At 39.0% G+C, this 25,063-nt stretch overlaps 3 protein-coding genes across 3 annotated transcripts in view; 1 reads left to right on the top strand and 2 right to left on the bottom strand.

Moving 5' to 3' along the window:
• Positions 1-10,759, bottom strand: part of LOC145877130 (uncharacterized) — a 167,746-nt gene extending 156,987 nt beyond the window's left edge. Inside the window, exon 1 of the mRNA XM_082972423.1 lies at positions 10,191-10,759. Within this exon, the coding sequence (XP_082828549.1) occupies positions 10,191-10,554 (364 nt within the window). The 5' untranslated portion in view covers positions 10,555-10,759. The remainder of the gene's footprint in view (positions 1-10,190) is intronic.
• On the bottom strand, positions 3,682-8,010 carry LOC145877108 (uncharacterized). Its single transcript, XM_082972402.1, has 2 exons — positions 7,965-8,010; positions 3,682-6,206 (listed from the first exon to the last, which is right to left on the bottom strand). The coding sequence occupies exons 1-2, from the start codon at positions 8,008-8,010 to the stop codon at positions 5,404-5,406; spliced, it is 849 nt and encodes a 282-aa protein (XP_082828528.1). The 3' UTR covers positions 3,682-5,403.
• Positions 10,760-11,490: 731 nt separating the features above from the next.
• LOC145877116 (uncharacterized) lies at positions 11,491-22,944 on the top strand. Its single transcript, XM_082972408.1, has 2 exons — positions 11,491-11,497; positions 21,474-22,944. Exons 1-2 carry the CDS (start codon positions 11,491-11,493, stop codon positions 22,589-22,591), a joined length of 1,125 nt encoding a protein of 374 aa, XP_082828534.1. The 3' UTR covers positions 22,592-22,944.
• Positions 22,945-25,063: the final 2,119 nt, after the last annotated feature.

The following is a 25,063-nucleotide window of genomic DNA, read 5'->3' as shown; positions in this document are numbered from 1 at the left end:
ACTTGTCAAAACAACAGTGTTTCTGGTGCTTGTACAGTTTTATAAGGTGCTTGTTTTAAATAATACAAGTAATATAATTATTGTGGCAGATGTTTGTGTATACAGCACATTTTATGTTTAGGTTTTCAATTTATCACAAACTGTTTCTGCATATTGGTTATTGATTTGGACACGTTAAAACTGTTTTGACATTGGGGATATCCCATCTAGCAAAATGACGTTGAAAATATGACTATGCAATCAAATATTTCATATTTACATTTCATGTAACATTTAGTAGTGATAATTATTTATGCAACCAACTGACAATTTTTTTGGTACAATTATGACATTGTTGCCCTGTTTTTAGAATATCAGGGTTCATTCTCAGATGTGCCAACACAAATGTACTAGAGCATGACATTGGGGACTGGGCCCCGTTCCAACAACATGCCTATCTAGTGAACCCTGAAAAGAGAGAGAAGCTCCGCAGTTAGGTGGAAAGTTACTACGGATATTGCAGGAGTTTCCTCTTGAAATCAGACATGGTGAGGACAACTTGGTTTCTGATTGTCTCAAGGGTGGGCAGTCAAAAAGATTAGTTTTTTTGCGTTTAGCTAGTGCGTTGCTATAGATCACAATTTATTTTGACTACACGTTTTTCCGTGTCGGAGATGAGTTTTGTTTGGGCTCGTTCCAAGGGGACGAGAGTTCTAGAAGCTTTGGAGTTTTAGGAAGAGGAGTATTGTAGAAGCTAGTGGGGAGAATATATATTTTTTCTTGTTTATAATTGTTGACAGCCAGTAGACACCATGTTTATATTGGTGAAGGTGAAGCATTGTAGTTGATTATAATGTGAAATAGAAGTTATTTTCAACTAGTAGAAAGAGGAGGAAGGGAAGCGCTACTAAGGTACACAATAGTAAATGTTGGTAGACAGAAGGTGCTCTTTGGTAAAAGGGGTGAGTAGGTCATCAAAAAGAAAGGAGGACCAAGGCACTCTTCATATAATTGATTAAAATGCCTTTATTAGTATGGCAGGTTCAATAGAAACAATGTTTAAAAAAAAATCCAACGCGGTTCGGCTGCATGGCCTTCGTCAGGGAGTACAAAGAAATGATACAATGTCCTCTTTTTAACAGCTTTTCCAATTAGCCCTAATTTGAAGAGGGAGTGGTTACAAAATTGATTGGACACACCTAGTAAGCAATACTATACACATTAAAAAGTGAAACACTGTGGCTGTGTCATCACAAAAAAGGAAAGATAATACAACTCCAAGCTAGAGGCACTAGAACACCCAGCAAGGTAGTTCCAACCCTAAACATGTCTGGGAGAGAAGTCAAGAACAAGAAAGCAATCTATTCCCTAGTACACTTGAACCCAACAAAACATGAACAACAGTCTAAACATAGCTGAGGGCAATTGAGAAGAAAGACCACTAAATGATAGCAAATGGACCTATCACAACCCTACAGGAATGGACCCATCACAACCCTACAGGAATGGACCTATCACAACCCTACAGGAATGGACCTATCACAACCCTACAGGAATGGTGAGAAATCCATATCTTCATGTAAACCAGGGTATTTAGTGGCTTGTAGTTTGTAAATCCATATCTTCATGTAAACCAGGGTATTTAGTGGCCTGTAGTTTGTAAATCCATATCTTCATGTAAACCAGGGTATTTAGTGGCCTGTAGTTTGTAAATCCATATCTTCATGTAAACCAGGGTATTTAGTGGCCTGTAGTTTGTAAATCCATATCTTCATGTAAACCAGGGTATTTAGTGGCCTGTAGTTTGTAAATCCATATCTTCATGTAAACCAGGGTATTTAGTGGCCTGTAGTTTGTAAATCCATATCTTCATGTAAACCAGGGTATTTAGTGGCCTGTAGTTTGTAAATCCATATCTTCATGTAAACCAGGGTATTTAGTGGCCTGTAGTTTGTAAATCCATATCTTCATGTAAACCAGGGTATTTAGTGGCCTGTAGTTTGTAAATCCATATCTTCATGTAAACCAGGGTATTTAGTGGCCTGTAGTTTGTAAATCCATATCTTCATGTAAACCAGGGTATTTAGTGGCCTGTAGTTTGTAAATCCATATCTTCATGTAAACCAGGGTATTTAGTGGCTTGTAGTTTGTAAATCCATATCTTCATGTAAACCAGGGTATTTAGTGGCTTGTAGTTTGTAAATCCATATCTTCATGTAAACCAGGGTATTTAGTGGCCTGTAGTTTGTAAATCCATATCTTCATGTAAACCAGGGTATTTAGTGGCCTGTAGTTTGTAAATCCATATCTTCATGTAAACCAGGGTATTTAGTGGCTTGTAGTTTGTAAATCCATATCTTCATGTAAACCAGGGTATTTAGTGGCCTGTAGTTTGTAAATCCATATCTTCATGTAAACCAGGGTATTTAGTGGCTTGTAGTTTGTAAATCCATATCTTCATGTAAACCAGGGTATTTAGTGGCTTGTAGTTTGTAAATCCATATCTTCATGTAAACCAGGGTATTTAGTGGCCTGTAGTTTGTAAATCCATATCTTCATGTAAACCAGGGTATTTAGTGGCCTGTAGTTTGTAAATCCATATCTTCATGTAAACCAGGGTATTTAGTGGCCTGTAGTTTGTAAATCCATATCTTCATGTAAACCAGGGTATTTAGTGGCCAGCTTCTATCTCCAGGCCATCAGACTGGTAAACAGCTTCTATCTCCAGGCCATCAGACTGTTAAACAGCTTCTATCTCCAGGCCATCAGACTGTTAAACAGGCATCATGAAATCATTGGCCCTTTAATAATGTTTGCATATCATTTCTCATCTCAGATGTATAAACTGTATCTCAGTCTATGCTGCTCTGACATTGTTTATCCATATATTTATATATTCCTAATTCCATTCCTTTACTTAGATATAGGTGTATTAGGTATTTGTTGTGAAATTGTTAGATATTACTTGTTAGATATTCCTGCACTGTGGGAACTAGAAGGACAAGCATTTCACTACACCTGCAATAACATCTGCTGAACACCTGTATGTGACCAACAACATTTGATTTATTATGAAGGTCATTTGTGTCAAATGTACTATTCACCCCATCTCTTTACATTGCTGATGCATAATCAGTGGCCTTACTGTGTCAAAGGCCCATCCTGGTAGATCTGAACCTAATGCAGCTTGGAGTGATCAGATGACAGAAGTCACATTTAGGTGCCAGGTGTAACTGAGGCCATAGATGCTCCATATCCATTACTTTGAGAGTTTTATATAATATGACTAAATGTGTTTCTGTGTTGCAGGGACAGTCAAGAAATGTAACAGCAAGGCCACAGAACATGACATAATCAGAGCTGTGGGAGACCACCTCAAGCCCCTGGTAGAGCCGGGGGTGGTGTTTACCACTCCACCACGCCTTCAGCAGGCTGGAAAAGTGGGATTGATCTGGTTGATCCATTTGTTTGTGTCCGTTTCCAGTAGTTGAATCCTTTGACATATTGTTGAATTAAACATTTATCTTCAACAAATGCACTGGGTTGGTTGAAAAGTGATACTAAACGTACATACCAGCACTATTTTGACATAGTGGGAAATATACTGAATTTATACTTTTTTCATAATAAGATGGACCAAGATACGTATTAGTTTTGCAAGAGTCTGTTGATTGTCAGTCATTATGTTAATTTCTTTTGCAATATGTTCAAATCAAGCTTTATTTATACAACACATTTCAGACATGGATGCTTCACAGGAAAAAAATAAACAGAAATATTTACCACAACAAACATAAGATTAACAACTGAAAGACGAATTAGCATTCTAAGGAAAATCCATTGATTAAAATATTAATTGGATGCAACACCCAACCCAAAATATAAGCATGTTTTTTGGAGGGGCTCTGAAAGACACTATGGGGGTGTCCACTGAAAGTTGACTAGTAACAACAACTGGGACCTAAAAGACACCCACCATGAGACCCACTAAATCTGCCCAAGAAGAGGAAAACAAAAGAAAATCCCACACCAAACTTAAAGACAGGAAGTAAACCAAAAAGGTGGAGCAACTAAAGGTGTTGACTCTCCACATGTATCAAGACAACTGGAGCACTGGGCCAGACACTCTTAAATAGAACCTGGACCAGCTCAGGTGAAACACCTTCCCACTAACGAGATGGACAAGCCAGCACAGGTGTAACACATACTGACTAACGAAGTGACACCAATCAGTGCGTCCTACGTGCTAACGAGCTAGACGGGCTAACGAGCTAGACGAGCTAACGGGCTAGACCTAAAGTCCAACCTCAAAACCAAAGCCTGTAACACCTTCCCCCTTAAGACAAATATATCCTATATTTTTGTTGGACAAGTTTGCTCACCACCAACAGAAAACAACTTCCATTTCACATTTTAAATCAACTACAATGCTTCACCTTCTACAATATAATCACTGGCTGTCAACAATTAAAAACAAGAAAAAAACACGTATTTCTAAATAATAATATACAATAGTATAATTTTTCTCCTTTTTCTTTCTATAGAATCCTAAAACTCACTAGCTTCTAGAACTCTCCTCTTCCTAAAACTCACTAGCTTCTAGAACTCTCGTCTTCCTAAAACTCACTAGCTTCTAGAACTCTTGTCCCCTTGGAACGAGCCCAAACAAAATGTATCTCCAATACGGAAAAACGTGCAGTCAAAATAAATAAAGATCCATAGCAACGCACTAGCTAAACACAAATCTAATATCAATTTGGGGGGAAATCAGGTTGAATCTGCTCCTGAAACTAACACAACAAAAAAAAAAACACTTGGAAATGGAGATATCTTTCACCTCACTGGTTAGAGGACAACCTGCAGAAGACAGTCAGCTACATTTTGAAGTGATGCAGTTAAATTTAGGGGTCGGTAAACAAAGGAACACAACACTTATTTGTCATAACTCATCGATATCATGTTGAAATCAATTGTACGACAGGAGGGAGATGAGGTTGCATGTCCTGTTAAAACGAACAGCTCAAAAACCACACAGAATCTGGGAATAATGTGTACATCACTGGTTAGAGGACAATTTGTAGAAAACAGCCAGATACATTTTGATTCCAGTGGGTCACCAACATGGTAAGTGTAACACAACTCTTTTTTTCTTAGTCACTTTTTATTAAATCTCATAAATAGTAACTCTTCCATTTCAGAGCCTGGATTTCCCCCTGAGGCTAATATCCATATCATGTTGAAATCAATAGAACAGGGGACAAACGTTTAGGGTTCTACATTGTGACATTATTAAAATACTCCTTCTACAATGTTAAACATTCTACATTGTGAGATTTCATTGATATCATGAAACAACTCCTTCATGTATTTTCTGATGTTTGATCAGATGTCTTATCGGAGAATCTCTTGTCACACTGATCACAGCTATGATTTCTCTCCTGTGTGTGTTCTCTGGTGTAGAGTCAGAGAGCCAGATGTAGTAAAACTCTTCCCACATTGATCACAGCTATAAGGTTTCTCTCCTGTGTGTGTTCTCTGGTGTAATATCAGGTTGTCTGACCGAGTAAAACTCTTCCCACATTTATTACAGCTATAAGGTTTCTCTCCTGTGTGTATTCGCTGGTGTCTAGTCAGATGGCAAGATGAAATATAAGTCTTCCCACATTGATCACAGCTATAAGGTTTCTCTCCTGTGTGTGTTCTCTGGTGTACAGTCAGGTAACTAGATGAAATAAAACTTTTCACACATTGATTACAACTAAAAGATTTCTCTCCTGTGTGTATCCTCTGGTGTGATAACAGGTTGCTTGACTGAGTAAAACTCTTCCCACATTCAGTACAGCTGTACGGTTTCTCTCCTGTATGTGTTCTCTGGTGTATAGTCAGATAGCTAAATGTAGTAAAACTCTTCCCACATTGATCACAGCTGTAAGGTTTCTCTCCAGTGTGAATTCTCAGGTGTACTTTTAGTGCTTTTAATCTTAAGTAACTCTTCCCACAATCAAAACAGTGGTGAGATTTCTCTCCTGTGTGTGTTCGCTGGTGTATTTTAAGTTCTGATGAAGATTTGCAATGTTTTCCACAATCAGAGCAGCAGATAGATTTCTTCCCTGTGGGTCTCTGCTGGTGTTTCTTGAGGTGATAGAATCTGGACAGACTCTTCTCTGACTCGTTAGCATCATGATGTTGAGACTCCCCAGAGGATCCATGATAGTCACGTCTCTCTCCTGTGTGAACAAGTCAGACAGATAGTTAAAGGCTCACAACAGCAGAAATCCACTGAAAAAGGTGATGCCAACAGCGTAGCCATGATACTGTACAACAATTGACGTCTGTAATGAATGTTAAAATTACTTGACAATTGTCTTAAGACAGTCAAGTGAGCAACAATAGTCATATTTAGTCTTGTTTTCACATTAGTAGTAACTAGAAATAAGTAAAAGGTGTTGAACTCCTAAGCAGTGTGCCAGGCCACTTTTGTTCTCAAATATAAGCACCTTTTTCTGTGTTTGCTAAAATTGCGACAAGGGCGATGCACACACAATTTGATTGCAGAAACACCTCCCTGCTAATGCAGAAACCGCTAGTTATGGATGTAGTATATCTGCCTGGAGCAAAAATGGTGAGCAAGTGGCCTAAGCTGTGCCATTAGAGATTCTGGGTTCGAGTCCAAGCTCTGTTGCAGCCGGCCGAAACCGGGAGGCCCATGGGGCGACACACAATTGGCCCACCGTTGTCCGGGTTAGGGGAGGGTTTGGCCGATTTTGATCTTAAGTAACTCTTCCCACAATCAAAACAGTGGTGAGATTTCTCTCCTGTGTGTACTCGCTGGTGTATTTTAAGTTCCGATAAAGATTTGCAGTAAGATTTCCATGTGAGAGATCTTCGTCTCTGCAGGTGTTTCTTGAGGTGTTCTGATGTGGAGAGACTCTTCTCTGCCTCTTCAGCATCATGAGGTTGTTGAGGCTCCCCAAAGGATCCACGATAGTGAAGTATCACTCCTGTGTGAACAACAAAGTCAGACAGATGGTTAAAGGCCCACAACAGCGGTAATCCACTGTAAAAGGTGATGCCAACAGCGGAGCCATGATGTTGTACAACAATTGACGTCTGTAATGAATGTTAAAATTATTTGACAATTGTCCTAAAATGAGCAAGAAGTCATATTTTTTTGTCTTGTTTTCACATTAGTAGTAACATGATGTTTGTAGGCTAGAAATAAGTTATTAAAGTTGTTGAAATCCTAAGCAGTGTGCCAGACGACTTTTGGTGTCAAATTTTGGCCACTTTCTGTGTTTGCTAAAATTGCGGCACGAGGGCGATGCACACAATTTGATTGCAGAAACACCTCCCTGCTAATGAGGAAACCGATAGTTATGGATGTAGTATATCTGGTAATGAGGAAACCACTAGTTATGGATGTAGTATATCTGGTAATGAGGAAACCACTAGTTATGGATGTAGTATATCTGGTAATGAGGAAACCACTAGTTATGGATGTAGTATATCTGGTAATGAGGAAACCACTAGTTATGGATGTAGTATATCTGGTAATGAGGAAACCACTAGTTATGGATGTAGTATATCTGGTAATGAGGAAACCACTAGTTATGGATGTAGTGTATCTGGTAATGAGGAAACCACTAGTTATGGATGTAGTATATCTGCTAATGAGGAAACCACTAGTTATGGATGTAGTATATCTGGTAATGAGGAAACCACTAGTTATGGATGTAGTATATCTGGTAATGAGGAAACCACTAGTTATGGATGTAGTATATCTGGTAATGAGGAAACCACTAGTTATGGATGTAGTATATCTGGTAATGAGGAAACCACTAGTTATGGATGTAGTATATCTGGTGATGAGGAATCCACTAGTTATGGATGTAGTATATCTGGTAATGAGGAAACCACTAGTTATGGATGTAGTATATCTGGTAATGAGGAAACCACTAGTTATGGATGTAGTTTTTTCTCTCTGCCTGGAGAAAAAATGGTGAGCGACGATTTTAGTTTTTCACAAGGCATTCTGAATATTACAGCGCACTATCAGGTGTGCTACTGAAGGAAACTCACATTAAGCTCTGTGTCTATTCACTAATTCACCACCGTGGGGGAAACTCAGGGGAGTTCTCATAGGCTGACTGCAAAAATAGCCTCCATTTACAGGTTGTTTATGAGTGCATTTCACATTACTTTTGGATTATAATTGTAACGCTTGTTTGAATGTCCTGTTTGTGTTGTTGTAGCAAATCAACTGCTTTATACATAAACACTTAAACCTGTAAAATGCTCTTTGGCTAGCTTTGCCATCAGCCTGACAGAGGGTTGTACACTAAGTATTTGCCAAATTTGCCCATAACATCACCTAACAATAACATAGACCTACTGTAGGACCCATAACTTCACCTAACAACAACATAGACCTACTGTAGGACCCATAAGTTCACCTAACAACAACATAGACCTACTGTAGGACCCATAAGTTCACCTAACAATAACATACACCTAGGACTATATATTTAATATTTCAGGTGAAACAAGGAGACTAAAATGTCTTTCTCATGACAATTCATAACCTGATCACCAGATAATTTTGTGAATAATCCCACTAGGCTATTCTGTAATGTGTTGTCATTCTAAATGTCCTGAATAAAGGAAAATAGCTCTGTGTGTTGAACAATAGCCTATCCATCAAGGAACAGTTCTCTACACATTATGAGCAAAGTATCTCTGTGTCAAAACAGACTAACGAGACCCTACTGTAAATCAGCCAGACAGTAACACATTATAAAAATCGATTTGTTTGGGATGTTGGATCCAACGTGGAGCACGGCATAACTGTCTTTACCAGAGTAATGAATGAAGAAGCACTTTGGTTGTTGTTGCATGTCGTGATGTTTGTCATGTGACTGTCATTCAGAAAATGATTTCGTGGATCAGCTGATGATAGTTGAACATGTGACTGTAAATAAACAGCTACAGTATTAAGAATTATGTGTAATTATTGAAGAACCACGTTAATGACAGTATCCATTTGGGTGTTGTCAATAAAGTTAAGGTGACTCTTGGTTAGAACCATTGGATTTAGCAAACTCTGAAATGATTTAGGATTTCTGTGCCCATGAAAACTGTTTTTCCAGCGTAACATAAGGAGACACTAAATGTTACGTAGGTAGAGAGCATTTCAGAGATCTGAATACAAAAAACCGTCCTAACAGGACAATAACCTAAACCACAAGGCCAAATCTACACTGGAGGAGCTTACCAAGATGACATTGAATGTTCCTGAGTGGCCTAGTTACAGTTTGGACTTAAATTATCTTGAAAGTCTATAGCAAGACTTGAAAATGGCTTTCTAGCAATGATCAACAACCAACTTGACAGAACAGGAAGGATTTTAAAAAGAATAATGAATATTCACATGAAGATCAGTCTCCTATTGGAGGACATCACGACTTCCCATCAAGCCAACTCCTTGGAGGCTTTACTATGACATCATTCACTCCTTCTAGTTTGCAGTTGTCTAAAAAAACACTATTTTGCGCAAAACATTTATTTGTTTCCCTTTAGTGTGTTTATACTTTACTGTATTTATATATCACTTTTCAACAGGAAAAGTTAAAAAATCCCTGGAGGACGTCATGAACAATTCATACAGTACAAAAACATATTTGAGTGTAGAATGCCCTTTTAAAAATCACACATTAGTTCAACAACTGCAGAGTTTGTGTCCCTGTTTTATAAGATAGTACTCACTGTATTTACTGGTGTTAATCAGATCAATGTCCCTGTTTTATTAGATAGTACTCACTGTATTTACTGGTGTTAATCAGATCAATGTCCCTGTTTTATTAGATAGTACTCACTGTATTTACTTGTGTTAATCAGATCAATGTCCCTGTTTTATTAGATAGTAATCACTGTATTTACTGGTGTTAATCAGATCAATGTTCCTGTTTTATTAGATAGTACTCACTGTATTTACTGGTGTTAATCAGATCAATGTCCCTGTTTTATAAGATAGTACTCACTGTATTTACTGGTGTTAATCAGATCAATGTCCCTGTTTTATTAGATAGTACTCACTGTATTTACTGGTGTTAATCAGATCAATGTCCCTGTTTTATTAGATAGTACTCACTGTATTTACTGGTGTTAATCAGATCAATGTCCCTGTTTTATTAGATAGTACTCACTGTATTTACTGGTGTTAATCAGTTCTCCAGTCTTCTCTTCTTCGTCCTCCTCTAATGTGACAGTAATCTCCCCCTCTTCATCCTTCATTCCAAAAACGTCTTCATCTTCTTTCACTTCATCCTCCACTCCAAAGACTGCATCTTCCTCCTCTTCTTTCACAGTAACATCCTCCTCTTCTTTCACTCTGAACGCGTCTTCCTCTTCTTTCTCTGTAACGCCTTTCTCTTCTTCTTTCACGGTAACAGCCTCACCCTCTACTTGTTTTTGTATTGTAACAGCCTCCTCTTCCTCCTCCTCTTTCACCAGACCTTCTTTCTCCGTCCAACAGACCTCCTCTTCTTTATCAGGAGGAGAGTAACTTAGTGAACTCATGGTCGGGGATAATAGCTAGTTAGCATTAGCGACTAGCCTAGTGCTAACTTAACCAGCCAGCTAGTTGACTTACAACGTAAATATTACATAAAATGGAGTACTATGTTTAAATCACAGTGGCAATTAAACCACGAAATTGTCTTAAGAACTTGAATGTTCAGACTTTGTCGGCTAGCGAGCTACCGAGGTGGCTGCAGTTGTTGAAGAGTTCCGTCCACTAGATTATACGTCACACTAGAAACATCGCCTGAAAGACACATATCGCCATCTGCTGTCTGGAGGGAGGAAACGCAGTTGAGGAGGGAAAACTATTTTTATTCTTCATTGAATTATAATATTATAAAGCAGTTTAGGGAAACGTTTTGTTCTCTCCATTAAATATGAATATTATATCAACACGTACAAAGAGCAACAAGTGTTGTTTGATTAGTTCATTTTTTTATGAGAATTTAAAACAAACTACATCTACTCCACATCTGTATTTCTCATTCGGTCAAATAACTAGATATCAAAATAAGCACATAGTTATTGATACCCTTGATAAAGATGAGCTAAAATTACTGTATAAAATAAATAAACTTGACCCACTACCAGGATATTTTAGCCCAAAACCTGGTTACCTCTCTGCTAGGAGGCTGAAACTTGGCCATAAGTGGATGTTCCAGCAAGACACATCAACATCCACAAAGAAATGGTTATTTGGGCACAAAAATCAACATTTTCAATGGCCATCTCAGTCTTCGGACTTGAACTCCATTGAAAACCTGTGGTTTGAATTGAACAGGGCAGTCCATAAGACAGACTAAATAAATCAAGGACATGGAGAGATTCTGTATGGAGGAATGGTCTAAGATCCCACCCAATGTGTTCTCTAATCTCATTAAACATTTCAGTGTCGTTATCCTCTCAAGAGGAGGGTGCTGGAGTTTTGAAAACATGGGAGGCAATAATTCAGACCCCTACCTTTTGAGAATTACATGATAAACTAAATCTCTTTCTCTGAGCAATTCTATTAGTATAAAATAATATAATTTCTGTATTTTTTACATACAATATAGCTCAGTATTTTAATTATTTATTTAATAGAGTCGTTTATCTCATCTTTATCAAGGGTGTCAACAATTTTGTCCCCCACTGACCTCCATACTGCTGCTACATGGTGTAACAATACATCATGTAGATGTATATAATGAACAGACTAGGTCTATACTGCTCCTACATGGTGTAATAAATACTTATTTCCCTCATTAAAATGCAAATCAATTCATAACATTTCTGACGTGTTTTTCTGGATTTCTTTGTTGTTATTCTGTCTCTCACTGTTCAAATTAACCTACCATTAAATTTATAGACTGATCATTTCTTTTTCAGTGGGCAAACGTACAAAATCAGCAGGGGATCAAATACTTTTTTCCCTCACTGTACATCATGTAGATGTCTATAATGAACAGACTAGGTCTATACTGCTTCTACATGGTGTAACAATACATCATGTAGATGTATATAATGAACAGACTAGGTCTATACTGCTCCTACATGGTGTAACAATACATCATGTAGATGTATATAATGAACAGACTAGGTCTATACTGCTCCTACATGGTGTAACAATACATCATGTAGATGTACATAATGAACAGACTAGGTCTATACTGCTCCTACATGGTGTAACAATACATCATGTAGATGTATATAATGAACAGACTAGGTCTATACTGATCCAACATGGTTTAACAATACATCATGTAGATGTATATAATGAACAGATTAGGTCTATACTGCTCCTACATGGTGTAACAATACATCATGTAGATGTATATAATGAACAGACTAGGTCTATACTGCTCCTACATGGTGTAACAATACATCATGTAGATGTATATAATGAACAGACTAGGTCTATACTGCTCCTACATGGTGTAACAATACATCATGTAGATGTACATAATGAACAGACTAGGTCTATACTGCTCCTACATGGTGTAACAATACATCATGTAGATGGATATAATGAACAGACTAGGTCTATACTGCTCCTACATGGTGTAACAATACATCATGTAGATGTATATAATGAACAGACTAGGTCTATACTGCTGCTACATGGTGTAACAATACATCATGTAGATGTATATAATGAACAGACTAGGTCTATACTGCTCCTACATGGACTAACAATACATCATGTAGATGTATATAATGAACAGACTAGGTCTATACTGCTCCTACATGGTGTAACAATACATCATGTAGATGTATATAATGAACAGACTAGGTCTATACTGCTCCTACATGGTGTAACAATACATCATGTAGATGTATATAATGAACAGACTAGGTCTATACTGCTCCTACATGGACTAACAATACATCATGTAGATGTATATACATCAACTATACATCAACTATACATCATGAACAGACTAGGTCTATACTGCTCCTACATGGTGTAACAATACATCATGTAGATGTATATAATGAACAGACTAGGTCTATACTGCTCCTACATGGTGTAACAATACATCATGTAGATGTATATAATGAACAGACTAGGTCTATACTGCTCCTACATGGTGTAACAATACATCATGTAGATGTACATAATGAACAGACTAGGTCTATACTGCTCCTACATGGTGTAACAATACATCATGTAGATGTATATAATGAACAGACTAGGTCTATACTGCTCCTACATGGTGTAACAATACATCATGTAGATGTATATAATGAACAGACTAGGTCTATACTGCTCCTACATGGTGTAACAATACATCATGTAGATGGATATAATGAACAGACTAGGTCTATACTGATCCTACATGGTGTAACAATACATCATGTAGATGTATATAATGAACAGACTAGGTCTATACTGCTGTTACATGGTGTAACAATACATCATGTAGATGTATATAATGAACAGACTAGGTCTATACTGCTCCTACATGGACTAACAATACATCATGTAGATGTATATAATGAACAGACTAGGTCTATACTGCTCCTACATGGTGTAACAATACATCATGTAGATGTATATAATGAACAGACTAGGTCTATACTGCTCCTACATGGTGTGACAATACATCATGTAGATGTATATAATGAACAGACTAGGTCTATACTGCTCCTACATGGTGTAACTATACATCATGTAGATGTATATAATGAACAGACTAGGTCTATACTGATCTTACATGGTGTAACAATACATCATGTGGGGCTTTAAGGCGATGTTAGTGTGACGTATAATGTAGTGGACGGAACGCTTCTTTCAACAGCAGCAACAGGGGATTTGTAGATCAGTCAGTCTGCAGTCGCCTGCAGTGTCGAACAAGCCCAATACCAAACCAATCAGGTGGTTGTTTGATGAAATGAAGCTTCAGACGTCATTGATGACGTGCTGCTGATAAAGTGATACAGGCATCGGTACACTGCTTTGAAGTTTACTGCTTATCGATTTGGACGCAGGCCTCATAGCTCCGGTATCAAAAGTAACATCCCTACTGACAACAAGGCAGCAGAGTCTACCGTGCTAATGCGTTCCCACTAGATATCACAACCACACAGTATATGAAAGCATGAGGTGTGGCTGACGTTTACAAGCTGGAGCTAGATACCGAGCTAGCATACAAACTCTGTAGCACATAGTGCATTGTGGGTAGTTTAGAAGATATCCGGAAATAAGTTTAAGAAATATGTAACAACGCAAAAACATAACTGTTTGTACTTATAGGTAACCAGATTGTGACTACAACTCAGTTACTAAGTCTTTAACCACACTGTGTTGTTACACTGGTGAGTAAAAACGAACGCTTCCTACCCTTTAACTTTTTGTCAGAAAATAAAATAAACATTTTACTCAACTGCGTTACCCACTCCAGTCAGCAGATGGCGGTCTGGGAATTTAAGGCGATGCTGTTGGTGTGACGTATAATCTAGTGGACGGAACGCTTCTTTCAACAGCAGTAACAGTTATTAAGCCTCCTCGTTAGCTTGCTAGACAAAATAGCCGAACCAATAAAGCTCATTAGACGCTTTAGTGTATATTAGCCACTGTGTTTTAAACCCACTTCTGTCGTCTAGTTAGTTATCCGATTTAATTTCATATTTACGGTGTTGTTGTTATTATTCAGCTAGCGGGCTGGTTAAGTTATCATTAGCCTAGCTAGCTAACATCTCCGACCATGCGGTCACTGAGCTACTCTCCTGCTAAAGAAGAGAATATCACAGTAAAACAAGAAGTAGAGGGTGAGGCCGTTACTGTGAAAGAAGAAAAAGACGTGTTCAGAGTGAAAGAGGAGGAGGATGTTACAGTAAAAGAAGAGGAGGATGCAGTTTATGAAGAGGAAGAGGGGGAGATGACTGTTACATCGATAGAGGAGGAAACTGGACATCTGGGCCCGGTTTCCCAAACGCATCTTAAGGCGTCCAATGGTTCTAACGGTGAACTTAGCCATAAGATGGTTTTGAGAAACCGTTCCCTGATTAACACTAGTAAGTACTGTCTTAAATACAGAGGCACAAACTCTGCAGTTGTTGAACTGATGTGTGGTGTTAAAGCTGAAATATGCAATAGCTACATCCATATTGCGACTTTTAAATTATTAATTTATAGCCATTGATTCTTGAAGAATATAACACATGCCTCATGAGCTTAGTTCGACTGTTGTACCCCATCAGAACCCCAAATAAGCTTTTTTTTACTCCAATGTTTAGAAATGTAAACCAACACTGTATAGCCTCAACATAGTTAAAACTATAATGTTGATATCATGGATGGTCAGTCCTTGCATCCATAGGTCTGTCTATGAATTTGAAAGTAGTTACATTTCTCCAGACCCATAATCATCTTATAACCAAAACAGTGGTGGAATGACAGATTTGTTGTTGTATGAACTGCAGATTGCTGGGTTGTGTGGGTTTTTTCAACAGTAACAAAATGGCTGCCCAGAGGCTTGGTTTGGTAAACAGCTGAGGGATGGGGGAAGGAGGAGTGTAACCACTCAAATTTATTCATCCAGGATGTCATAATGATAGTGTAACCAGGTTTCTAGGCTATATAGTATATTCTAGAATTCATCCATGATGTCATAATGATAGTTTAACCAGGTTTCTAGGCTATATAGTATATTCTAGAATTCATCCATGATGTCATAATGATAGTTTAACCAGGTTTCTAGGCTATATAGTATATTCTAGAATTCATCCATGGTGTCATAATGATAGTTTAACCAGGTTTCTTGGCTATATAGTATATTCTAGAATTCATCCATGATGTCATAATGATAGTTTAACCAGGTTTCTAGGATATATAGTATATTCTAGAATTCATCCATGATGTCATAATGATAGTTTAACCAGGTTTCTAGGATGTATAGTATATTCTAGAATTCATCCAGGATGTCATAATGATAGTTTAACAAGGTTTCTAGGATATATAGTATATTCTATAACTGCCAGTGTAGATTTCCTGTGGAGGCAAATTATTAGAGCTGTTGATAAGTCATTGTATAATATTCAGACAATTGTTTTTCATGCCATTACATTAAAGGCAAGACATACCTAGATTCAATTACATTCATGAATTGGTTTGAAACCTTTGTTTTAAACCCGTCTCAAAATTGGTGCCTTGCCGGATTTGTAAAAAATGGTTTGTCATGAAACTCTATTTTTTAAATGTATTTAAATGTAACCTTTATTTAACTAGACAAGTCAGTTAAGAACAAATTCTTATTTACAATGACTGCCTACCCCGGACAACGCTGGGCCAATTGTGCGCCGCCCTATGGAACTCCCAATCACGGCCGGTTGTGATACAGCCTGGATTTGAACCAGGGTGTCTGTAGTGAAGCCTCAAGCACTGAGATGCAGTGTCCGCTGCGCCACTCGGGAGCCCCAAAATCACTATAACCTGACTGGAGGGAGCCAGTCATCACTATAACCTGACTGGAGGGAGCCAGTCATCACTATAACCTGACTAGAGGGAGCCAGTCATCACTATAACCTGACTAGAGGGAGCCAGTCATCACTATAACCTGACTAGAGGGAGCCGACCAGTTCTGAAAGCCTTTTGCCGTACCCTCACCCTACTCCTCTGGTGATGTAGAGGTTATCCCAGGCCCTGTGTGTCCCCAGGCGCTCTCATTTGTTGACTTCTGTAACCGTAAAAGCCTTGGTTTCATGCATGTTAACATCAGAAGCCTCCTCCCTAAGTTTGTTTTACTCACTGCTTTAGCACACTCCGCCAACCTTGATGTCCTTGCCGTGTCTGAATCCTGGCTTTGGAAGGTCACCAAAAATTCAGAAATTTCCATCCCCAACTACAACATTTTCCATCAAAATGAGAGGAGTTGCAATCTACTGCAGAGATGGCCTGCAATGTTCTATCATACTTTCCAGGTCTAAGCCCAAACAGTTCGAGCTTCTAATTTAAAAAATGAATCTCTCCAGAAATAAGTCTCTCACTGTTGCCGCCTGTTACAGACCCCCCTCAGCTCCCAGCTGCCCTGGACACCATATGTGAATTGATTGGCCCCCATCTATCTTCAGAGTTTGTTCTGTTAGGTGACCTAAACTGGGATATGCTTAACCTCTCTAGGGGGTGTGGGACGCTACCGTCCCACATGGCCAACATCCAGTGAAATTGCAGAGCACCAAATTCAAAAACAGAAATACTCATTATAAGAATTCATAAAACATTCAAGTGTTATACATCGGTTTAAAGATTAACTTCTTGTTAATCCAACCACGGTGTCAGATTTCAAAAAGGCTTTACCGTGAAAGCATACAATGCGATTATCTGAGAACAGCGCCCAGCAGACAAATCATTAGTAACAGTTACCAGCCAAGTAGAGGAGTTACACAAGTCAGAAATAGCGATAAAATTAATCACTTACTTTTGATGATCTTCATATCGTTGCACTCACAAGACTCCCATTTACTCAATAAATGTTTGTTTTGTTCGATAAAGTCCCTCTTTATATCCAAAAACCTCCGTTTTGTTCATGCGTTTTGTTCAGTAATCCACAGGCTCAAAGGCAGTCACAACAGCCAGACCAAAAATCCAAAAAGTATCAGTAAAATTCGTAGAAACATGTCAAACGATGTTTATAATCAATCCTCAGGTTTTTAGCCTAAATAATAGAAAACATTTCAACCGGACAATAACGTCTTCAGTATAAAAGGTAAACAAGAAAGGCAGTCTCGCGCATGAAAAATCTCTGGGACACTGAATGGTCTACTCATTCAGAGTGGTCTTACTCTCTCATTTTTCAGAATACAAGCCTGAAACAATTTCTAAAGACTGTTGACATCTAGTGGAAGCCATAGGAAATGCAATTTGAGACCTAAGTCAATGGAATCTGTATAGGCAGTCAATGGAAAACTAAAATAAATTAAAAAAATCCCACTTCCTGGATGGAATTTTCTCAGGTTTTCGCCTGTCATATCAGTTCTGTTATTTACATTTACATTTTAGTCATTTGGCAGATGCTCTTATCCAGAGCGACTTACAGTAGTGAATGCATACATTTCATTTCATGCATTTTTTTGTACTGGCCCCCCGTGGGAATCAAACCCACAACGCTGGCGTTGCACACACCATGCTGGCGTTGCAAACACCATGCTCTACCAACTGAGCCACAGGGAAGGCCTGTTATACTCACAGACATTATTTTAACAGTTTTGGAAACTTTAGAGTGTTTTCTATCCAAATCTACCAAGTTTACTTTGGCAGTGCCAAAGTGCCCCCTACCCTAGTGAGGTTAACACCCCGGCTGTCCTACAATCCAAACTAGATGCCCTCAATCTCACACAAATTATCAAGGAACCCACCAGGTACAACCCTAAATCTGTAAACATGGGCACCCTCATAGATATTATCCTGACCAACTTGCCCTCCAAATACACCTCTGCTGTTTTCAATCAGGATCTCAGCGATTACTGCCTCATTGGCTGCATCCGTTATGTGTTCGTGGTCAAACGACCACCCCTCATCACTGTTAAACACTTCTGCGAGCAGGCTTTTCTAATTGACCTGGCCCGGGTATCCTGGAAGGATTTTGACCTCATCCCGTCAGTAGGGGATGCCTGGTTGTTCTTTAAAAGTAATTTCCTCACCACCTTAAATAAGCCCCTTTCAAAAAATGTAGAACTAAGAACAGATATAGCCCTTGGTTCACTCCAGACCTGACTGCCCTCGACCAGCACAAAAACATAGAATAGGCTCCGCGATATGCAACTTTTCAGAGAGTCAGGAACCAATACACACAGTCAGTTAGGAAAGCAAAGGCTAGCTTTTTCAAACAGAAATTTGCATCCTGTAGCTCTAACTCCAAAAAGTTTTGGGACACTGTAAAGTCCATGGAGGATAAGAGCACCTCTTCCCAGCTGCCCACTGCACTGAGGCTAGGAAACACTGTCACCACCGATAACTCCACGATAATCGAGAATTTCAATAAGCAATTCTCTACGGCTGGCCATGCTTTCCTCCTGGCTACCCTAACCCCGGCCAACAGCTCCCCGCAGCTACTTCCCCAAGCCTCCCCATCTTCTCCTTCACCCAAATCCAGATAGCTGATGTTCTGAAAGAGTTGCAAAACCTGGACCCGTACAAATCAGCTGGGCTAGACAATCTGGACCCTCTCTTTCTAAAATTATCCGCCGCCATTGTGGCAACCCCATTACTAGTCTGTTCAACCTCTCTTTCGTATTGTCCGAGATTCCCAAAGATTGGAAAGCTTCCGCGGTCATCCCCCTCTTCAAAGGGGGTGATACTCTAGACCCAAACTATTACAGACCTATATCCATCCTGCCCTGCCGTTCTAAAGTCTTCGAAAGTCAAGTTAACCTCTCTAGGGTAGGTGGGACGAAATCGTCCCACCTACTCAACAGCCAGTGGAATCCCGTGGCGCGTTATTCAAATACCTTAGAAATGCTATTACTTCAATTTCTCAAACATATGACTATTTTACACCATTTTAAAGATAAGACTCTCGTTAATCTAACCACACTGTCCGATTTCAAAAAGGCTTTACAACGAAAGCAAAACATTAGATTATGTCAGCAGAGTACCCAGCCAGAAATAATCAGACACCCATTTTTCAAGCTAGCATATAATGTCACATAAACCCAAACCACAGTTAAATGCAGCACTAACCTTTGATGATCTTCATCAGATGACACCCCTAGGACATTATGTTATACAATACATGCATGTTTTGTTCAATCAAGTTCATATTTATATATCAAAAACCAGCTTTTTACATTAGCATGTGACGTTCAGAACTAGCATACCCCCTGCAAACTTCCGGTGAATTTACTAAATTACTCATGATAAACGTTCACAAAAAGCATAACAATTATTTTAAGAATTATAGATACAGAACTCCTCTATGCACTCGCTATGTCCGATTTTAAAATAGCTTTTCGGTGAAAGCACATTTTGCAATATTCTGAGTACATAGCCCGGCCATCACAGGCTAGCTATTTTGACACCCACCAAGTTTAGCCCTCACCAAAATCAGATTTACTATTAGAAAAGTTTGATTACCTTTGCTGACTTCGTCAGAATGCACTCCCAGGACTTCTACTTCAATAACAAATGTTGGTTTGGTTCAAAATAATCCATAGTTATATCCAAATAGCGGCGTTTTGTTCGTGCGTTCCAGACACTATCCGAAAGGTAAATAAGGGTCACGCGCCCGACGCGTTTCGTGACAAAAAAATTCTAAATATTCCATTACCGTACTTCGAAGCATGTCAACCGCTGTTTAAAATCAATTTTTTATGCGATTTTTCTCGTAAAAAAGCGATAATATTCCGACCGGGAAACCCTGTATACGCTCAAAGAGAGAGAAAGTAAAAATGGAGTCGCCCCTTGCACGCCCCTCCATTCTCATTGTTCTCAGATCGACCACTTACTGAAGGCGCTAATGTGTTTCAGCCTGGGGCTCCAAAGCCAAGATTCAAATTTCTGGCGCCTTCTGAGAGCCTATGGGAGCGTTAGAAAATGTCACGTCATGCCAGAGATCCCCTGTTTTGGTTAGAGATGATCAAGAAGGCCATGAAATGGTCAGAGAGAGCGCTTCCTGTTTGGAATCTTCTCAGGTTTCGGCCTGCCAAATGAGTTCTGTTATACTCACAGACACCATTCAAACAGTTTTAGAAACTTTGGAGTGTTTTCTATCCAAAGCTAATAATTATATGCATGTTCTAGTTTCTGGGCAGGAGTAATAATCAGATTAAATTGGGTACGTTTTTTATCCGGCCGTGCAAATACTGCCCCCTATCCCCAACAGGTTAACAACACCCAAATGGATAACGCTGTTCTTAATACTGTAGCAAACATTATATTAAGCAGGACATTCAAGCGAGCCTTACAATTATAATCCAAAGTAGTGTGAAATGCACTCATAAGCAACCTGGAAATGGAGGTTACTCCCCTGAGTTTTCCCCCATTCACATTCAGAATACATTGTGAAAAACTAAAATCTTTGCTCACCATTTTTGCTCTAATCAGATATAGTACATCCATAACTATCGGTTTCCTCATTAGCAGGGAGGAGTTTCTACAATCAAATTGCATGTGCATCGCCCTCATGCCACAATTTTAGGAAACACAGAAAGGGCCCTACATTGGAGACCAATTAGTCATCTGGCACAGTGCTTAAGAGTTTCAACAACATGAATAACTTATTTCTAGCCTACAATCATCGATGTTACTACTAATGTGAAAACAAGACAAAATATGACTATTCTTGCTCATTTTAAGACAAATGTCAAGTAATTTTAACGTTCATTACAGACGTCAATTGTTGTACAACATCATGGCAACGCTGTTGGCATCACCTTTTACAGTGGATTTCCGCTGTTGTGGGCCTTTAACCATCTGTCTGACTTTGTTGTTCACACAGGAGAGAGGCGGGACAGTCGTGGATCCTCTGGGGAGCCTCAACAACATCGTGATGCTGACGAGGTAGAGAAGAGTCTCTCCAGATCAGAACACCTCAAGAAACACCTGCAGAGACCCACAGGGAAGAGAACTCACCGCTACTCTGACTGTGGGAAGAGATTCACCTCATCAACAGGCATTAAAATTCATCAGAGAACACACACAGGAGAGAAACCTTACGGCTGTGATCAATGTGGGAAGAGTTTTGGTAAATCTAGCCATCTTATTGTACACCAAAGAACACACACAGGAGAGAAATCTTATAGCTGTGATCAATGTGGGAAGAGTTATAATTCATCTAGCAATCTTATTGTACACCAAAGAACACACACAGGAGAGAAACCTTATAGCTGTGGTCAATGTGGGAAGAGTTTTACTGAGTCAGGCAAACTGAAATCACACCAGAGAACACACACAGGAGAGAAACCTTATAGCTGTGGTCAATGTGGGAAGAGTTTTACTCAGTCAAGCAACCTGATATCACACCAGAGAACACACACAGGAGAGAAACCTTATAGCTGTGGTCAATGTGGGAAGAGTTTTACTCAGTCAAGCAACCTGATATCACACCAGAGAACACACACTGGAGAGAAACCTTTTATCTGTGGTCAATGTGGTAAGAGTTTTACTACATCTGGCTCTCTGACTGAACACCAGAGAACACACACAGGAGAGAATCCTTGCTGTAATCAATGTGGGAAGAGTTTTACTACATCTAGCTATCTAGCAATACACCAGAGAACACACACAGGAGAGAAACCTTGCTGTAATCAATGTGGGAAGAGTTTTTCTACATCTGGCTATCTATCAATACACCAGAGAACACACACAGGAGAGAAACCTTGCTGTAATCAATGTGGGAAGAGTTTTTCTACATCTGGCTATCTATCAATACACCAGAGAACACACACAGGAGAGAAACCTTGCTGTAATCAATGTGGGAAGAGTTTTACTACATCTGGCTCTCTGACTCGACACCAGAGAACACACACAGGAGAGAAACTTTATAGCTGTGATCTATGTTGGAAGAGATACTCTGATAAAAGATCTCTGATCAAACATCAGAAAATACATACATGAAGGAATTGTTTCATGATATCAATGAAAAAATGTCAATGTTTTTAACATTGTAGTAGGAGTATTTTTTGGAATTTCACAATTTAGAACCCTAAACGTTTGCCCCATTCAATTGATTTCAGCGTGATATGGATATTAGCCTTGGGAAAAATCCAGGCTCTGAATTGAAAGAGTACTTACCATGTTGGTGACCCACTTGAATCAAAATGCATCACTTCAAAATGTAGCTAGCTGTTTTCTACAAATTGTCCTCTAACCTGGGATGTACACATTATTCCCAGATTCCGTGTGCTTTTTGAGCTGTTCATTTTACCAGGTTGATGATTTTAGCATGATATCGATGAGTTATGACAAATAAGTGTTGTGTTCCTTTGTTTAGCGACCCCTACATTTAAATTCATCACTCCAAAATGTAGCTGACTGTCTTCTGCAGGTTGTCCTCTAATCAGTGAGGAAAAATATATCTCCCATTTCCATGTGTTTTTTTTAGTTGTGCCAAAAACGCTGTTGTTTTGACAAGTAGCAATAAATCAATGATAACGATTAGGGGGGAAATCAGGTTGTACGTGATGTTGAAACTAACACAACTAAAAAAACACATGGAAATGGGAGATATATTTTTCCAGTCAACACCTTTAGTTGCTCCACCTTGTGGGTTTTTCTTTTGTTTGTCTCTTCTTGGGCAGATTTAGTGGGTCTCATGGTGGGTGTCTTTTATGTCCCAGTTGTTGTTACTAGTCAACTTTCAGTGGACACTGAGAGCAAAATTGCAACATTATGTTATAATACTTTTATTGCATCAAATGGTTGTTTTATGCAACAGAATAGAGGGTTCTTAGAACTATTGTGTCTGTGTGTTCTACTGAGGATGGGCCTCTGGGAGAAAACACTGACAGGAGATTTACAATGTCTTTTGGGTGATAAAACCTAAAGAGACTGCATTCCAGAACATGAGTTAATGTTTCTGTTCTATATGGTACCAGGGAGAGATGACCCCAGGGCCAGACCCTGGTCTCTACACAAAGAGTACTGTTTTTACAGCAGATAGTCTCTGCTGAGAATTATAAGTATCTTTCATACAAATCTTAACCTTGTGACCCGTTCTATACATCTGTTGTTGGTCATGTAGGTTGAAAGGGGTGTGTCTTGGCTGTAAAAGACCTTTGTACTTTTGTATCGTGGCTCTCAACGAATCATCTGGGGGTGATTCATCTCTCAACGAATCATCTGGGGGTGATTTGTCGACCAGCCATCATTTATCGTAGAGCACTCAATTGATTCACTTTATATGTGTACGTTGTATTGACCTGCTCCCTTATAAGTGAATAAAGATTGATTTTAAGAATAACTCTGACTTGTGTCATAAGTTTGTCTCCTCATTTGATATTAAAGAAATTAACCACCACATTTGGCGATGGGAATGTGAATCTTGACTTGGTGACCGCTCCTGACGACCTGGGTAAAGGGTGCACGAGGGATCCCTCTAACTTGGGATCTCAGGGAAACCACACAGACCATTTATGATAGTACGGTGCACCTGTAATTGTTTTAAACCTGTAATTGTTTTAAACCTGGACCCCATTTTAGAAGTATTGAAATATGTACATGTATGAGTTACATTATCCTAGGAACTAACCATGAGATAGAAATGTGAAGATATTCCTGCAGGTTAAAATATTGTTGAAAAACAACTAATTGATTAGGTATGTTTGGGAATAGCATTGTGTGACTGTGATATGAGAGTTGTGTGACTGTGGTATGAGAGTTGTGTGACTGTGGTATGAGAGTTGTGTGACTGAGTCTTAATCTGATGTTTGGATAGTAACATAGAGATCTATAGTTCCTCACAGAGATTTATAGTTCCTCCTAGAGATCTATAGTTCCTCACAGAGATCTATAGTTCCTCACAGAGATCTATAGTTCCTCACAGAGATCTATAGTTCCTCCTAGAGATCTATAGTTCCTCCTAGAGATCTATAGTTCCTCCTAGAGGTCTATAGTTCCTCACAGAGATCTATAGTTCCTCACAGAGATCTATAGTTCCTCCTAGAGATCTATAGTTCCTCCTAGAGGTCTATAGTTCCTGACAGAGATCTATAGTTCCTCACAGATATCTATAGTTCCTCACAGAGATCTATAGTTCCTCACAGAGATCTATAGTTCCTCACAGAGATCTATAGTTCCTCACAGAGATCTATAGTTCCTCACAGAGGTCTGTAGTTCCTCACAGAGATCTGTTGTTCCTCCTAGAGGTCTGTAGTTCCTCACAGAGATATATAGTTCCTTCTAGAGGTCTATAGTTCCTCCTAGAGATCTATAGTTCCTCACAGAGATCTATAGTTCCTCACAGAGATCTATAGTTCCTCCTAGAGGTCTATAGTTCCTCCTAGAGGTCTATAGTTCCTCCTAGAGATCTATAGTTCCTCACAGAGATCTATAGTTCCTCACAGAGATCTATAGTTCCTCACAGAGGTC

Source organism: Salmo salar, unplaced genomic scaffold (assembly GCF_965601325.2).
Source record: "Salmo salar unplaced genomic scaffold, fSalSal1 ptg000687l, whole genome shotgun sequence".
In the NCBI taxonomy this organism is placed as follows: Eukaryota; Metazoa; Chordata; class Actinopteri; order Salmoniformes; family Salmonidae; genus Salmo; species Salmo salar.
The sequence above is the reverse complement of the archived record's forward strand: the minus strand, read 5'-3'. Positions and strand labels throughout refer to the sequence as shown.